A 19813-nucleotide genomic window follows, 5' to 3' on the forward strand; every position below is an offset into this window, starting at 1 on the left:
GTTTTAATTTTGAGTTTATTAAATAAAATTAATATTTATTATCCGTGCTACTTTATTAGATATCCGAGAACAGTTTTATTAGATAAAGAATGTGTAAATAGGTTCCAGGATATAATTTTCTCTCTAGGTTAATTTGAAATCCGATCACGCAGAAAAATTAAATGTTCTGGGTATACATGAAAGCTTACGAGCTATTTTGCTTTAAAGCCTGTGCGGTTTTACGAAGGCATCTTTAATCAGCATTATAGATAAATTTATTTACCTAGTCAAACTATAGTTTTTGTACCATCTTACCGTTGCTTCTGTGTTTAGTACATAGTCGTTTCATTTTATTCGCTATTTCATTTATTACACTTCAACATTTCTTGAGAGAAAAGTTAAATTAATAAGTGTAAAAATATTGTTACTGTAAAATTCTCAATAAGAGACCTGTGTCTTTGGACTTTTAAAAGCCGAGATTTTTACCTCGTTGACCTCATCTTGTGAATTGGAAGATGTTGTACATGTTTTCATGTTTAACCATACATTTCATAGCAACTATCCGCTTACTTCCACAGCATTTTAAACAATACAATTTTATACAAAGCATTGCTTCAAAACAATTAGGAAGCAATGAGACAGCGAGTCACTGCGAAACACGATTTCCGTGATAAATGTGCTTATTTTTTTCACGTCAATCACGAAGATTTCTTTGACCAAAACAGCCTTTGTATTTTTGAAATTCTGTTACCTACGTGTTTGTTATTTGCAATGTAGGTTTGTTTTTATATGTTCTTTACAATTATCTATTTATAGTTGAAAAAAGTGATGAAATATTTAAGAAGCGGATGAACTTTAATAATTGCTACACAATCAGTCTTTTTCGGCTACAATCGTTATCCGCTCATCCCACAAACCTCGTATGAGGGTCTTATTGTTACTATAGGTACCATACCCACTTCAAGGTTTCAAGGCTAATCGAGTCTTTGAAATTGTTTTCGATGTGATATTTTAGATGAAATACACAGCGGCGCCGCAGTGACGCGATCAGGTGACGTGAATGACATGTCTTACTCCATTCACCGGCACCGGCTAGCTGACCCTTGTCGGTCACACTACTCACTTCAATGTTCCCCTTGTCCTTTGTTGTCCTTTTTTGCCTTTGTCTTCAAGGACGTTGATTAATTAATACTGAAATATTCCAATTTAACTGTTTTTTTAAGCTAGATTCCGCGATTGAAAGAGTTAGAAAAGATGAGTTTTCACGGTAGCTATTGACAAGACATATTCTGGTCTAGGTAATACAAGTCGAATATAATGTTTAATAAATAAGTAAGGGTAACTATCATGACAAACTATCTTAATTCGTCAAGATGGCGGAACTATCAATACTTACAAATAAAATGGTAGCATTTTCGGTGTGACCTTGGTGCGACGATTAATTCCCCGATCGGAGTAGTCAGTAGGTTGCGTCGCCGGACCGGCCTTGCCGTGTGACGTAACTTGTATGCCTCCGCGTCTCTGAGATACCGCGCGTCCGTGCGCGAGCGCATCCCGCATTCGAAATTTGAACACGCGAAACAAATCGATAATTAATTTAATCGATACTAGTTTTAATCGATACTTAGTGTTAGCGGCCAGTGTTTTTATTTAGTGCTTGTGTGTGTGATGATGTGATATGCTTGTGATGAGATAATACTTGCTGCTTGAAATATTCGTGAAGTATTTGAGGAAAATAATCAAGTTTACTTAGGTAAGTCATCAACAACATTATTTAATTTTAATAGTTCGTAGTCTATTACCTGTGAATGCTTATCTTACAAGTTTTATTTTTTCGGATATTAAGTCGTAGCTGAGCGGTTCTTTATAGTTCTCAGCCGGTTTTTTTGTTTTTGTCAAACATCTTATATGTTATACGGAAGAAGTCCATTAAACATATCGTACCTACTCCGCTGTTACCTAAATTTTGATATTTCTAAAAAGCTTGTTAGTTAACCCCTTTTTACTAGTCTTTGTTCAAAATATCCAAAAAACGACCGTCATTCGTGAGACATACTTCGGGGACAGACGGACGTACGGAGCGTTTTTCCCGTTTTTGCTTTATTTGCTTGTACCACCCAAAGGGCAACCTTTGAGATTGATCAATTGGACCTTTAAAATGCTACTGAATGCCATGAAAATGATAAAACCAATAATCTCAAATCCCATATATAATCTACCTATTTGGTAAAAAAACAATTTAAATGGCAGATTAAGATCCTGTTTGAAGGCGACTAGAATGATGATTACTAAGAATTAATTAATTAGCGATGAAACCAGTTCGTTAACCCCGTATTTTGGCCGTTGACAAGACAAGTGTGACACTTTTTAATAGCTTTGCCATTTAATTTTGATCTAGTATTGACAAATTATGTATGTCTTAAAAGATAACAATTTGGTAAAACACTGAAAGATAGATCTCGGATCTATCTTTCAGTGTTTTACCAAATTGTTACATACTTACTTTGTTACATACTTTATTCATTTTAACTGGAAAATTTAGCTTTTCTTACTGGATACATTACATACAGGTAAAGTAATACCTGAAAAATTCGAATTGTTAATTTTCTTTGATCAGCTCACAATATTAAGCCTCAATTTCCGTAACATGGCGGAATATGTGACAAAGCCTGAGAAGAAAATATTTTACAAAATCGTTATTAGATTTAAATTTCTGATCCAAAATACAAAATAAAAAATAATACCTAATACATGATTAGCATAAAATTTATATTAGAATAGACATAATTTGTACATATTTAAGGTAACTATTATACAAACGATGACATCAGAAAACGAGTTGATATTTTTATCATCCAAATGTATAATTTATTATAACATTATAGTAACATAATAAAACCAGGGTCCAGCGCGTCTGACGCGAGTGCTAAGGGTTCCGTATCTTATTAAATCCGTGGATGGACTTTTGGACTTGATGCGATGCCGCTTTTTGTTGCTATGGATGCAAATAACCATGCAAAACAAAGTAACTTTATTATTATATTATATATATTATCTTTTCAATACGAAGCCATATTACTAGTAAGTTTTTTAGATTGTACATGAACTAGAAAAATACCGAACAACACAATAGCTACGGATCAACTGGTATTTACAATTACACAGCAATAGACTACCCAAAATGTTGTTAAGTTTTTTTACAAATTAATAGTAGACGGAACCCTAAACAGGATCTATTCTATAGATTCTGACATAGCAACAAACACAAAAATAACATTATTTAGACTCATAAAAAGCGTTGTAACAACCTCTCATAGCATTACGTTAATCGTGGAAATACCGCGATGTTCTTACATCTACAAAAAGTTACTAAGACATAATGTTAATGACCCTATCCATTACATCTTGTTGCCGTCGAATATTCTCACGATTTACATATTGTATCTTAATTTTTAATTAAGTTTTCTCACTTGTTACATCTCGTGGACGTACCTACCAATATGACTTAAATTAAAACAGTTGCAATTGTGTGAGCGAGAGAGCGTACACGCTGTAGAGTGTACGCGGCATCTCATTTCCTCGTCTACTAGTTTGTAGAATAGTGAGTATTACATATGTAATGGTGTGAAGTTGGTGTAGAGCACCTATTACCTGTGAAAAAGAAAAAGTCTTAATATCGTCAATACTTGTAAGGAGACCACAGAAGGTTATAATGGTTATTGAAGTTGGATGGCGCGCATGGACATCATCTTTCATCATCTCTCTCTCATATTCGGAATAAGTTTAAGACGTGGTAGTAGGCCACCGTTAATCTTAATTATAATATCTATATTCGGAACCTTAATGTTTTATATTCACATTACGAATACTTTTACTAAACTGACAATCTTAGAACGTCTGAGCGAATTATTTTAAAGTATCTAACCGAAAAGGCCTTATTAACATAAATCTTTTCATACCTTAGCACACGATAATTTATCCGACATTTAACTTTATACTGATGTTTATATTATCTCACTATCCGAGGCCTATTTTATGCAGAAATGTCAAAGCAGGCCCGTATTTTACCGCCTACGTTAAGCCGCGGTCGCAATGAAAGCGACCAATACATAAAATAATACATTTTCATACATATTCTTACAACAGTGGTGGTAATAAAACGTTTCTGGAAAGCTATTTATTGAATTGGCTGTTAAACTAGTCTATGATTATACGATAAATTATAGAAATAAGGAAAATTCTACTTAATCCTAGTAATATTAGAGCTTGAAATTATATGAGGCAGTATTTAGCTTCTAAAAGGATTTAACGATCTTAATAAGTAGATACTTGATAATCTGGATGGTGGAATGTTTTAGCCAGACATTTTCAAACAACAACCAAGCAAGTAAAAGTTACTTGCTTGGTTGTCGTTTGAAAATGTCGACTATCTGGCAATGGAGATCATAACGAAACAGTGCTTCAGGATTAGGAATGTCACGAAATCTCAAGTTGTTCCAGAAAAGTGTCAAGAAAAGTATTTTAGTAAGTTTCACAAATATTCAAGTCACAAGCACAAAGACACAGACACTCAGAACAAGCATTCATGAATCACACAAACACTTGTCCTATGCGCGGGGATCGAACTCGCGATACGTCGCGCACATTATTTGTCGTGGTCAGCATTACCACTCGGCTATCCGTCTACTGCTCATATTCTACACCTTTACATAACACCATATACTATCTTACAATAACAAACTATCACCACACATTCCTTTTACAACAAATACCTACTCCACGCAAACCGCACCTCATTTCTACATCATTAAACCTTCATCCACGCAGTTGTACTTGACCGGGTACCACTGAAAATGGCTCGGTACTGTCAGGTGCATATTGTGATGCAAATAACGTCAGCGTGCAGCTGCCGTGCAGATACACAATGTATTATGCATGTATATTGTCCCAGTGGTATAATTGTGAATAATTGCGGCCTATTGATATATGTATTGCGAGGGAGGAACGTTGTGCTCAATATTTAGTTCCTTTTTATTGTTCGGCGCGTGCTTTGTAAGGCTTAACGTTTAAGTAGTACTTTTATACAAGTACCACAGAAATATAGTGCATAATTTACCGTCTTTACAAAGTTGTCGTTTTATAGAAGTGATACTTATTCCTGAGAAAATCTTTTTAAAATAATGCATGGAGCATTATTAAAAAGACAGTCAAGAGAGACTCGGACTCGCGACACAAAGGTCTCCGTACGAGCGTCCACGTATACGAATAAATAACTTTGAAGGGAATTTAAAAATTCGTTGCTCAAATTAACAGTCATGCTCATACACTAAAAAGGACTTATAACTGTATTGTTTTATAGGACTAGATAACAGCTAATATGCATCAAAAATATAACGTAAGCGGAAAAGAAATGTCCGTAAATACCGGCTGATTTGAGGACCTCCGCCTTTTTAAAGTCGAATAAAAAATCTAAACGAAACTTCTGCCTAAAATCCTATTTCACTTTAAATCCAATAATCTGCACGGATAGCCGAGTGGTTGAGGTCACCACGCCAAAACCACTGTACGCGACGTGTCGCGGGTTCGATCCCCGCGTTGGATAAGTAAGTGAGATCCACAAATGCTTGTTCTGAGTGCATGTGATTTGTATGTTTGTAAAACCCCCCGCGACACAAGGATTAAATTCCTTAGTGCGGGAGTCGTTAAAAAAAATCAATATTTCCTCGATACTTTATGGTCAATTTTACGATATTATGTCAAAGGTATCTTCAGCAGTTACCATTTTTTGACACTCAAACATTCCATAACTATAAGGCGTTGTGTATAGTACTTTCATATATTAACTAGATGCTATCCAACATTAACATATATTCTGTCCACATAGTCGTTGGATAGTCGCTCAGAAACTAAGAGCATAATACTCCTAAGAATTTTAATAGACACTAAACACGTTAATAAAATTACTTCATCTCCATGGGACGGCTTAGTTTTACGATGGCGCAAACTCTTATCAAAGTGCTCATATCCCTAACTACTCTAAATAGGTCTTGCGTAATCATTAACAGGACATTTTTATCTTGCGATGACGATGCTTTGTTACACTTTATTATGCTGTAAGTGATCTTCAAGTTTTTATGAGTGTCAAGTTGAATTTGATGGAATAAAAGGAAAATTGATTTTGATAATGTCTTCGTGAAAAACTGCAATGAATATAAAACATTTCTAACATGCTCAAATTAAGTATTATTTTATAGGAGCTTACTGAGATAGGAGCTTGCTTCTTTAGTTGCCTTCATCGAGTCTCCCACTTAATTAATAGTTTCGATTGTGGGAGCGAGACATCTTCTCGTTTGCCATCTCCGTTACACGCTGCAGTTTCGATTGCTTTAGAATACGGTAGAGGAAAAAGAAAACATCGTAAGGAAACCTGCGTACCTAAGAGGGCTCCATAAATTTCTCGAAGGTATGTAAGGTCGGCCAACTCAGACTTGGTCAGCGTGGTGGACTAGGGCCTGATACCTCTCACGCTAAGAGAGGCTCGTGCCCAGCAGTGTGACAGTATTCAGTACAGGGCTGAATGGCATGGTAATGGCATGTACATGGGCCCTGAAAAAACGGTTATTTTTATTTTCTCATTGTCTTCATTCTTATCAACTTCTTATCATTAGACAAATTATACACAGTAATTAATAACCATCATCATCATACTGTATGAAATGAAACTAAACGGTTCCTTCTGGGATCAAGGTCGAGAAATAATAGCAGAAAGGTGACCTAGTTGGCACTTTAGTGAGTGCATCTGTACAAGTATTTTGGTTTGATAACAACTAGGGACAAATATTTAGGTTATAATTTTTCTGCAATAGGTATTTACGTAAAAATAGGCATTTTGTAAAAAAATGGCGTAAACGAAAAATGATGTTGGTACCGTAAGTTTCAATTTCGTATGACGTCATTATCTGTACACTTTTACCCACAAGTGACGTAGGTAATTAGCCCTACTTCATTACGTTTCACCATCTTAGGATTAATACTTCCTTTGACGTAAAAAAACTGAACTAAAATATAAAACCATTTAAACAACTGTTTCTGAAAGCATTCATTAATCGGACACCTTAAGAGCATATTCTACAAAACCTTAAAAAAGCAAGTTGCTTTGCTTACACACTTGCCACTTATTAACCGACCTTGGTTTCCCTAGCAGTACCGTTCACACCTAGTCTATACATCTACTAGACATCGTAATTGCAGTAAACAACCGATGTGACCTTATGCAAATCTGTCTAGAGGAAAATGATGTAATAACTCTCTGACACACTGAGTAAAACACCTTCAAGACACACTAACAGGTACATAATACCTTAGTTCTCAATACTGATATTCAATACTCTTACCAAAGTCTTACAAAACTCGACCCGTTTTCTTTTATTCATGAACTAGCTGTTGCCCGCGACTTCGTTCCCGTGGGTAGAAGAAGATTTAAGTTATGATTTATAACCGTCCTGTTTTTTTCACATTTTCCATTGTATCTTCGCTCCTATTAGTCGCAGCGTGATGGTTTATAGCCTAAAGCCTTCCTCGATTAATGGTCTATTCAACACAAAAAGAATTTTTCAATTTGGACCAGTAGTTCCTGAGATTAGCGCGTTCAAACAAACAAACAAACAAACAAACAAACAAACTCTTCAGCTTTATATATTAGTATAGAGTATAGAAGTATAGATGAAAAAGTTTGCTAACACCGCTTGACAAACAAAAGCGGAAAACACACGTGTGATGCTACCGTAAGCAATAAAACAACATGACCAAAAAGGATCTATACGTTTATACTTAGGTATCGTCGACATATTCAAGCGCACTTAAAGCCAGGTGTCCAAATTCCCAACCGAACTCTTATCGCATATAAAAGAGGTTGACCCACCTTTTACGTTGCTACTTAGGCACGATGTACCTTTTTATAAACTGGGCTCCCGACCTTGGCCCGTTCACAGGGACCCTCTCCCCACTGCAACTTTTACAACGATCAGCGAACCGTGGAGACGCTTCCTCGACCAGCAACCTTTAATAGACCTTTACACTCATTATAAAGTCACTAAATTTAAGACCTAATTAAATTGGCCGCTGTTCGCTACGATTAGGTCCGCTGAACCTAGATACCTGAAATAGCACATGGTGTTATGATAGCGTACGTTTCGGTCGTGTGCAGTGCATAGATAGTTTTGTTTGGATTCGTTGAGTGTGTAGTGGAAAGAGCGAGCAATGAATATCAAGCTGACATTTAATTTGGGCGGAATGTACGTCGTATAAAATGTGTTTGCGATATCATCGTTAAAGTTCAAGTTCAAGTGAATTTTCATTTAAAACACTAATTGGCATAGTTTGAAACTTTCGCATTGCAGTGTGGAACGTTTATAAATGGTCGTATAGGGCTAGAAAGTGATGTGAACTTCTCGAAAGTTTGGTAAATATTGCTTTTAAGGGTTTCAGAAAATTGTATGTAGGTATCTAACTTTTACCTATATGAAAGTGGATACTTAATATTTTGACGTTAGCCAATCATTTTGACTCGTAAAAGATAGGGAATGTGTGTATATTGAATTACAAAAAAAATGTGTTTTAATATATCCCTTTTTCATCTTTTCAGGAATTCAGATGTCAACATGACGAGAAAGTTTCTATTCTGTTTCCCCCTCCGAGTGGGGAATATTATATTCGGATACATCGTTATAGTAAGTAGACTTACCTATTCTATATTGTAGAAACATTATTTACATTAAATATAGTCTGAATAAAATTGAAATCAATGTCTTTGGTTAATTTTTTTCTTGGGATTAACGTCATATATTTTCAGAGTTGGGAAAGATGTTGAACTTTTTCTTCAGTTTAGTTAGGTTGAAAAATATTTATTCAACATTAATTGGATACATGTACAACACAGAAGGAAGTGTACTTCTAATTGTAATTACCCAATTTATCTGTTAGTAGCAAAGTTTAATACGATTTGTGTTTGTTTCGTGTTGTTAGGTAAGTGTTAAATTAATTCTGTATATATCCATCGCAACGTGTCAAAAGTATTTGTTTATCTTAAAAAACGATCTTGAAGCAAAAACATTCCGTGCTAGTTTCTGCTTCTTTTCGCTCTCAATAACTTCCTAACATTCCGTACTTACTGTTCAAAGTAAAACAAAACAAACTCAATTCTACAATTGTGCAGGAGCTTAACAAATGTTTTTACTTCAGAATCACAGTAAGCCTCTATTTCTCTGAACTTAAGAACATACTTTAATTTAACAGTGGCCTGAAATGACTCGTTTCGAAGAAACTTACTCCAGATGCATTTTGCATTCATGTTGATGCTCTGCGGCTTTGCTATGAATATTTTATCAGGCGTTTGAGATTCACGTTCTTGTACATATAATAGAGATGTTATGTGTTGTAAAGAAAAGAAAATATTCTTATTTGTAATAATGTAATAGAATTTAGTATTTGTGTGTTATTTCTTGTGAAATTTTTGTGTTTTTATTTTATTTTACACGTAATATGCTAACCCGGGCAAGAAATTAATGGCTCATTTAGAGAAGAAACGGGACAATGTATCTTCTTATTTTGACTCTTAGAATTTATGAAAATGATGGCAGATCCCAAAAAATTGTCCCAACCGTAAAAAATGCATTTAAATATCAAAAGCTAAACTTAACCAACAAAATTCAATGAAAAATATTCTTCAATATAAATTTTCTTATTTCAGCTAATAGCAATAGCAACAGCGGCGTTCCACTTGTACCAACTCGGCTTGAACGTGACAAACAACTATTACGAGAAGGATGGCAAGTTCAGAAACTTCGAGAATTTGGAGAGCATCTTCGGGTCCACGAGAGACTCGCTCGAAAGCATAATCGTGCTCACTTACTATCTCTCGTACATCGCTATAGGATTGATGCTCTTCCTATTTGCTATTATGTTTACATGCGGCGCTTATAGGGTAAGATTTCATTTTGGTTTTTATCTAATATTTATACCGAGGCTTATAATCTTGTACATAGAGAGAGATGGAAATAGTGTAAAAGATGTTTAATGAGGATCAAGATTTTAAAATATTGAAGCAAAAAATCTAATTCTTTATAATATTTCTTATCGGTGTAACTTTGATCTTTATTTGAGCCAATATAAATCACATAAGAGTAACTTACTTATGTTTATTTCGATTGGTTTTTTTTCGAATGGAACAGATCAAAATAATATTCTGTACAATTATTTCTTTTTCTTCACATTCGGAAGCTCAGAAAATATCTTGACATCTTCTATATTGAGCATAACTTTACAAGGAAAACACTTTGTGCACCTTATATTGACTCCTTGCGTCCCTCCCAGAATGTCCACAATACGATATAAATAAAAATATATTGATACGAGGATACAATATATCAAGACCGGTGTCAGCACTCCATTGTGTGTCAGGAATGTCGGCAATTTTATTTTCTTATTTCTTACAAAAAATATATGACATCACAGAAAGTCGTTACTTACCTTTGCAGTATCGTTAACCTTTCTTTTTTTCACGATAGTATACAACCTCCTTCTAAAATAAAAGTAGTTTTGTCGTGTTGGTAGCCGTGTGTAACTTGTTTCTTAGTTTCTAAATGCAATACCTACCTCCTTACAGGTTTTAGAATAACGCGAGCAGAGCGCTTGCCAGGTTGTGCTCGAAAAACTATAAAATATTCTTATTTTAATTGGAAAATTGAGGAAACGAGGTAGACAAGTCTTGATAGAGTTTATTGCCGTGCAATTAATTTGCATAAATTTTTATGTAACGATGCCAAACAGTACATCTCATTTGAATCACTACGTCTGATATGTTTACATCAATCTTATCATGTGTACATGTGTCTTACATGTATCAAACCTCAATTCGTTTCCAATTGATACTTAAAAAGCTAATAAAGTTAACATTCATCGCACTTGTTTATATGAGCAGCAAAGAAAAGGCATAAAAAATGGATACCGAAATCGATTCTTTCTATTTTGATCCAATACTACGACACACAAACACTTACATGACGTAAACACACTCAACTTTTTATGATGACGTGACGCGATACGATTCAAAGCACAAGCACGAGACCATTCAACCAATAACGTCAATACATGCACGCACCGAAAAAAGTATTATGTAACTTGATTGCGGAATTAGAGAGGCCTCAATATTCCATCAACAAAATTAAATGGCTGCCATTGAAATAAATTAAAAGATATAAATTAGTTTTCACGGAACATTTTCTACTATACAAGATAATACTTTCGTTGATGATTGCCGTTACGAAACTAGCTTAATCGCTGTATCAATTAGGTATTTGTGGTTCGAGAAAGAGTGAAATCAGAAAAAGGTTGAATGGTCAGTGACCTTAACGTTTATTACATTACACTTTAAAATAAATGTTAAGAAAAAAACCTTTGCGATAACTAAATAGGTTTGTATCACTAACGTTAGAAAACAAGGTGTGCCAGATTCGAAATACAACCCTTGTTTAGAAATATCTGAACACGCGATTAGGATATTAAGCCAAGAACGTGTTCTTGTGCTGTTTTTAAGTAAACTCAATAAAGACTGTGATTTTACAAGTAGCTGTAGGTATTCAGGCATGAAACTTCAGTGTAATAAAATGATTATAAAAACCAATAGTTTCGAAAACGTCGAAATTATCAAGAAGAAGTAAAAATATGGTCGAATTAAGGAGAATTTATTATTTTTTGAAGTCGTACATTTGATAATATTTCCAAATCGATTATAGTCCACAGACACTAATATAAGATATTACAGGTTAGTCCTAAGAGACGTATCTCGATACCAAGCTGTTAGAATACAGCGTCCTCTTATGTTTTGCATTTTTAATCATTGGCTTAGACCAATCCATTGTCCATAGTCCTCAATGAAAATAACCTCAAATTACCTTTTCCACTTAGCCTACCTGTCTTTGTATCCATAACATATTACCGTCACACATTTTAATCACTATTGCACATACTAATAAAGTTTAAAATTCCAGGCGAACTACTGTCTGGTGACGACGTTCTTCGTGTACAGTTTCTTCCACCTATTCTTCACGATTATACTAATAGTGTGGGAGGCGCTCACTGCCGGCTGGATACAGCTGGGGTTGATTGCCCTGTCCGACCGTGAGTACATGTGATTGTAACCGTAGATACAAGAACTACAGATACGTATTTAGTTCCAAGCCTTTTTATCGAATTTAAAAAAAGAGTGGCAGAGAAGATCTAAATATAGCAGATTTATTAGGATTCTTCGAAGACAGAGATAATGATAGATCAAAACACAAGTCCTACAAATGAGCCTTTTATTTCTTGAATTCTCTTTGTCACCAATCTTTGAATCTAAGAATCTTTGATATCCCACATAAAGTTTAAAAATAATATATATTCTAGGTCAGCGTCAATATATTTTTAAATATATTTTCATTGAAACTTTTGTCTAGTTTTCTGTAAACTTAATAGCTATGCAATAAATTTTATATCTGTCTACTCACATCAAGCTAGACCACTAACCACAAGAATCTACGACTGAGAAAAGTATTAAAAAGCCTTGATTATTTAAAAAGAAGTGAACAGTGATGTTCTTTTTACAAAATATTGTTGCCAACACTTTTTCCACAATTATGATAGAAACTCGATTAGTCTTATTCAAGTTTTCTCGCTCGTTCCTTGATTCGCTTTCTTCAGATAAAAATAGTTATTGAAACGGCGGCTTTCTGGTTGCATTTCTCAAATCCAATAGAAATTCATTTCCAATCCATTCTGAATTGGAATTTTCACTCAGTTGTGAGTTGAATAGGATTTATATCTTTTTTTTTAATATTAATGGAGGGGTTTTCTACAGGCTCGTAGGTGAGAACTCTATTCATTCATAACTTATATGAGCACCACTTATATGATACTTTAAGTGATAAATACGAGTAAATCTGTGTTTAGAGGTAATAATAACATTTATCGTAAAATGGCAATTTAGTGCCTTTACAAGTTCAATTTGCGTTGCTTGTTATCTGATACCCATTAAACATACTAAAATCTTCTATTCAAATATTTTAGACAAGAGCAGCAATTTTAATTTAAATGTAATAACCAAACTGTCTCGAGCCAAACCAAACCAAGTTTCCATATTTCTATCTATTATAATATATTTCTGCCACACGACATACACTTCGCCAGACCTCACTAGAGCCAAAAGGAACCGTCTCTCGTTACGTATCACAATTTACCTGTAACAGGAAACAGATCATATATAAGTTTCAAGGATATTGTGTAACTCCTATAGCGTGTACAGAACTACACATTTCCTTCAGGAACTGCCGGATACATAGAATACCAAACGTTTATAGTAATTACTGGTTCAATTGTTACCCTACAATTATGTTGAACAGTAGTCGTCATGCATTCGTTGACGTTCGTATGTCCAGCAGTGGACTGCGATAGGCTGATGATGATTATGATGATGATGATGATGATGATTCGTTGATAATGGGAGGAGCTGAAGAAGAGTAAAAAAAAGATTGTTGTATAGAAAGGCATGTCAAGCGGGTTTATACCTGGATACACTTCTGCTAATTTACTTTCCTTGAATGCCACATATATTTTGAAGTCAATAATATCTGCTACAAAAAGTATTTCCGTCACCCAATTGACGCTCAACACTATAAATTCCTGAATTAACTAACGGAATTCAATGTCAAACCAATGCAATTTTAAGCAAGCAGCAAACGCTGATGCGGCAAAAAATTCCACATGTTCCTTAGTGCAAATAACACTAGCACCTACATATCATAATAACAATTGTTTTGAATTTACGGTACATGGACTAAGCAATACAATGTCAATGACCAGACCAGTGATTGTTCAGATATAGGATGTAAACACGTTTTATCGAATATCATTATTCCTAGGATTTAGGATGGTTTTATGTACTGACCGTACGGCTTTCATTACTTTCTCTCCCTAATCTATAAATATTCACTACCGGAACTTGGGAATTTAATTTTGGTTTAGATATTTTATTTTTAAAAGTTAAAATACATATTTGCATCATTTGACGGGTTTTTTTAAAGTTAAAGCAACCCCACTTGCAATTTAGATGTATATTTTAGTGTGTGGAAATTCTTGTGTTTATTCAAGCAAAATATTACTTCTCGTTCTATGATTCAAATTTATCTTATTTGTTGCAGTGCTCCTGATAGTTTGTCTGTTCAGCGTCAAATATCTGATGGAAGCAATCCGGACAGGGAACATCTACAGTCACCCCGGAGAAGTTTACTATAAATACTAATTTATTGTTAATCGTTTATAAGAATACACAGCCGAATGTAAGAACGACAATAGGGTATTTGACTAAATCTAAAAATATGAATCTTTTTAGCCCGTCGGACAGATTTCCAAAAATTATTAAAAACGTAGTTTTCATTTTATTACTATATTTAAAAGTAAGGATATGAAAAGCACTTAAGCATGGTACGGGGGGCTAAGAACATCACTAGCTATATAGTAAGGTACTGTTAAGTGACGTCACACGAATGTTTTGTTTAATATTTTTTTAAATCTGTTTGACGGACTAAACAGATTTCTTCGTAAATTACCCTATTAGCAAGTGTCGTTCAAAAATGGCTTTTTATCACGATTTTTTTTTAATTACTTGTCAATGACATTCGGTGGTGTAATTTCTCTGTGTGTCGTTCTCGACTACGACTGTCCTCAACCTTCAGTCACAGAATACAGAGTATAAACGTACATAAGTCACAAAACAAAAGACAACATTGAAATGTACATGACGATCAAATATGTATATTTGAATGGACTTTGATCAACAATTTTGGTCGTGAGACATTTCCTAGTAGGTACTAGCTTGTAAAGAAGTCCAAAATGTAGAGTCATTATACATTTGTTATCCTCTTACTGTAAAAGTACCGTTAGCTGTACCAATGTGATACGAAAGTCTCGATTGATAGACTATAAGTATATTGCAGTAAAGTTTATATCAATGTAAACCATCTTTGTGGAGTGCATTAATGATGCCTGAGATTTTTATTCAAACAAAATTGTTAGAAAACATCGCTTTATATTTTTTCAACGTTTTTGGACGTTCTCATTATTCTGTTCATGAATTTAATTGTTCTTAAATCGATAATTCAATATAAAAGAAACTACAGGGTAGTAGTGCATATGATTTTGATTGATTAAATCGTATATAACATAATCGTGTTTAACATTCGCGTAAACCTAAGAAACCACTAAATCGTATATCATTAAATATGAGCAGAGGAAGGATTTAAATAAGTAAATAAGTATTTTTTGTACTATTTAATCAATAAACAACATAACTCAATAAATCACAACTTTTTATATTCTTTGCTACAAGACATAAATATAGCACACGTACAAAAACAGATATAACAGACACAATCACACAAGTCCACACCTTCATTTAAATAAATTATTTCAATAAATAGTCAATAAATAACAATTTATAACTAAAAGTCTATCTTCTGTATTCATATAATAAATTCTCTAATTGTAATTCTGGTGTTCTTATTTCCCTTTTACGTCTGCCTAGCATCATAGGGACTACCATGGCCATGGTCGCAGGTACCATACCAGCTCCTACTGCGGCTAATAAAGTAGAACTGTCGGGAGCCACGTTAGACACTATCTTCCTCTTCAGTAGTCGATGTTTATTCACCACAGGCCTAAACTGCGTCATAGCAACATCTAGGTCATGCTTCTTGTCCATATCACGTTTTGCTTCCTCGACAGTTTGAAAACTCTTTTCCACTTCTAACATACCTCCATGTGAAGTCGTCATATTAGTGTGAGCTTTATCAACGGGCAGTACAGTCAGAGCTACAGCTTGGTGTGACGTCATGGTTGATACATCCGAGCGGTCATCAGCAGGGGGGTTTAGAGAACGCTGCCGTTTTTTGTTTCTGTATCCTTTAGTAGTTGATAGTAGTACCCATTGACCATCACCATGAGGAGGGCGAGAGATACGGTCATTATCATAATCGGAGCCTCCAGAATAAACTACTTGGGTGGGTCTTCTGTAAGGGCGTTTTTGCATTGAACTCGCTGATTGGTGAAGAGCTTCGTATTCATAAGGAAAGTTCGGAGGTCGATGATCAGTTACTACAGAGTCAGACATTCCATAGTAGACTGCGTCGTCATCAGCGTAAGTTTCCTGGTTATTATCACAGTTTGGTTTATGTGGCCGCCTGCCTTCATCCGGAGCCCATGTTAAAGGGTAACTTGCTTGATGACCTGGTTTAGCCCATGTAGGCTTTGATGGTACTTCAGACTCATATTCGGAAGCCATGTGCAGCTTATTGTTGATATATCCAGGTCTAGTTGTAGGTTTTTTCTGGGGTTTGTAGTTGTAATTATTATTTGGTTCTTGAGTAGGGAATCTGTCGTAACTATTTGGTCTCTCGTCACTTTGATATCGGTCATCATTGTAATACCTATCGTCACTGTGGAATCTATCATCACTTGGGAATCTATCATCATCATCATTCCAGTGGTTAGGTTTCTGTTTCTTGACATTGGGTTTCCATTTTGATATTTTACTTGTAGACCATGCCACCGGCTCTAGGCTCACCCATCCATCTTTGTCATCGTAAGGATGCTTGTGTTGCTTAACTTTCAACCGATTCCAAGTTGTATACACTTTGCCGTTATTTTCGTCGTCATTAGCTTCACTGTTCATCGATGAAAGGCGATCTGCTTTCAGTTTATCCTTTTTTAGTTTTGCAGCCAAAGCAGTTATCGCTTGTAAACGATCACGTGGGAAGTCTCCATAATCTTTAAGTTTGTCTGCAGTCAAGATGTCTTCATCCAGCGCCTCCTCTTCTTCATTGTTGTATCCATCCTGGCATGAAGGACCATAACATCTCGGACGATTTCCGTCGAAGTCATGCACAATATGTGTCATTAAATTTTTAATTTCTATATCATCCTTATCGCTGTGTTTAAAAGTCATATCTTCCCATTTATCTTCCAGATTTTTGGCATTTGATGTATTTTCTATAATTGTGATTGGATCCTTTCCAGGAACATCTAATTGGTATGTTTTAATTTTTTTGTCATACTTTTCAATCTGTGTTGGGTCTTCGGAGTCCGCGGCAACATGCGCAAGGGCAACCCCACAGAAAACTAAAAAGCGCACTGTTATTCTCATCGTGTTTATTTCACTTTCGTTGGTTCGCGTGTCGGCACGCGGGCGAGGCGCGCGAGTACTGAGCGCCGGCGGCCGCCGCAGCCCACTGATATAGTTTTGATAGTGGATGCACACTAACCCTCCCTGCGCTCTAATGCAATGCTGATTCAGTACGGTCACGAGGAATGAGCGAGATAATTATGTGGCGATTGTCGTTTGCCGGCGACTATCTTAATTGACTATCGCGACTCTCAGGGCCATGACCCGCGCACGGGTGAAACCGTTTTTCATTTTATGGGATATTTTCTCCATGGATAATAGGAAAGTTTCGCGGTTCACACACGACTCGGTGAAATGACGATTAACATCTCTACGCAAATCAACTAACAAAGGCACAATACATTTTCAAGAATATACTTTATTGTTTGAACCCACTTTCAAAGTAAAATCGTTCGTGTTGAACATGTAATTAAGTATTAAAATACCAAAGTAATTAGCAAGCGATGATCTCAAGCACAGACTAATGACATGTTTAATGACATGTTTTTCATTTGCTGGATCATGCACGTTTGAAATCTTCACATACAATTTGTGATTTATCAAAGTTTTAGACTTTCTATCTCAATGCATCACAATAGCAATTACATGAAATTTAATAATACCAGGCTTTACATGTGCGGATTTCTTTACACAAAAGGTCATGCATTCACGAATAGAACCTCATTTTATGTTTGTTTATAATAGGGGAGTTCCATTTATGAAACCAATTTTTGTCACACCAACACAATTTCTATGTAGGAATCCTACGAATTTTGTGACATAATCAAACACACGAACTTTCAAAACTAAATACAATGTGACCTAAAACGTCGGCCCCTTGTACTCTATTTCCTTCGTGTCGTGTTTGCTCTCTCCATAATCGCAAGCCCACTTATTATCCCTATCTAGACTCCGATCAACTTCGCTCTAATTGTAGACTGCACTTTTACCGGACCGACTTGCTCCCAAACAGTACACACGTGGAGAAAAATGGAATTTAACAGAAATTTTCTCTATTAAACGTACTGTTGTCTTGATGAAGCAAGCAATTTAGAACATATCAAGAGCATCCGGATACATCTGATGCTTCATTTAGTTTATTGAGGACAATTCTAAAGTAAAGACTTTTCTAATGACGAATGTCGAATCACATCTGACTTACTTTTCTTGTTAATGTATATCGACGTCATTTCGTGTGATACGAACGCACTCATAACTCAAAAGAAATAGTAAACGTTTACCTTTCATTTAAAAAGAAAACAAAAGTGAATCGGTTTCGCAAAGCCTTCACTCATCATCATCATCGCGATTATTATGTTAATGTGGATAAAAGACGTCGTTCGCAAATTGTCTCTCGAGTTTGTTTTTTAGACTTACGTAACTGAGGTTAATGCTTGGAGAAAGGAACTTGAGGCAAATCACAAAACAATACAGTGGCACATAATAGAAATTTCTTTGTATTGACGTACATAGTACCTGCAAAACGTAACGTACAAAGACGCGATCACACGAGTCCATACGTAATTATACTTAATGGGTCAATGTAGAATGATAATGGTTTTATAATTCATTTGCAATCTTAAAACAAATTATTGGATAATGTCTACGTAATATAACAAATGGAAGTAAGTGGATCATGACTCGTAAAAAACAATTGTTTATTTGTTTGGAGATTGCTTTTCACTTTACAATTAAATATACACATATATACAATAAATTGATATACATATAAGTACCCTAAATTAGGGTAGGTTCTCTGACAGTTCTCTAGATGTTATTTCAAAATGTATATTAAGTAATATGTCTGTCGCGATTTTAAATAAAATAATCTTAGAAATTCATAATACATTTGTCCATTTTCAAACTGTAGAAAGCATAAAGGACGGCTGGCGTTAAATGAGAGTGGCAGAAGTGTCGCAGAGCACTACCGTGACGTAGTGATACCACTGTTGATACGGGTTATGTGTACGATTAAATTAAAAAGTGGGGAATCTCGGTACACAGACAGAAAAATACTTTTAAATATATATTTTCTAAGCCACTCCTGCACCAGGCTTTATCACAATCATTCATGGCAGATGCACAAGACAAACGGCGTCAGAGCAAAAACTCGTAAACAACACAAAATTAAATACTTGGAATCGTCCTACGCGGCGATCGAATCCGTGACATGACGCGCACAGTTCTTTCGTGGTTAACCATGCCACTCGGCTATCCGTGATGTCAAATAACACAAAACGTGTAACTCAAATGGCAAACTATAGGTAAGTAAGAAATGCAACATCAGACTAGGATTTAGGCTTAGAATCTTACTTGATTAAGATCATCTTATAAGAGCCGCTACTGTTCTATTTGTATCTTCCCCTGCTTCCAGGAGGTCAGTATTAGCGAAGGCCATAGCCGTAGCCATATATTCCTAAAAATTTCGTAATCCGTTAGTACAAGGCATAACATAAGCGTTAGAGAAGACGATATGTAAGTAAGAGTTTGCGAACCATAGCTTTGCAAAATTTTCATTATTTTCGAAGATTTCACCAAAGAGGTATAATACCTCGAACCACGCAGACATATTCAAAAACAAGT

General features: G+C 35.2%; 2 protein-coding genes across 2 annotated transcripts; one reads left to right on the forward strand and one right to left on the reverse strand.

Moving 5' to 3' along the window:
• The first annotated feature begins 1324 nt into the window (after window positions 1-1324).
• On the forward strand, window positions 1325-15559 carry LOC113495982. The gene is made up of 5 exons (XM_026875011.1): window positions 1325-1732; window positions 8624-8708; window positions 9728-9961; window positions 12027-12156; window positions 14214-15559. Exons 2-5 carry the CDS (start codon window positions 8640-8642, stop codon window positions 14312-14314), a joined length of 534 nt encoding a protein of 177 aa, XP_026730812.1. The 5' UTR covers window positions 1325-1732; window positions 8624-8639; the 3' UTR covers window positions 14315-15559.
• LOC113495981 lies at window positions 15512-18194 on the reverse strand. The gene has a single exon (XM_026875010.1). The coding sequence runs from the start codon at window positions 17210-17212 to the stop codon at window positions 15521-15523; it is 1692 nt and encodes a 563-aa protein (XP_026730811.1). The 5' UTR covers window positions 17213-18194; the 3' UTR covers window positions 15512-15520.
• Between the last annotated feature and the right edge of the window lie 1619 nt (window positions 18195-19813).

This window comes from Trichoplusia ni, chromosome 7, assembly GCF_003590095.1.
Source record: "Trichoplusia ni isolate ovarian cell line Hi5 chromosome 7, tn1, whole genome shotgun sequence".
Lineage (NCBI taxonomy): Eukaryota > Metazoa > Arthropoda > Insecta > Lepidoptera > Noctuidae > Trichoplusia > Trichoplusia ni.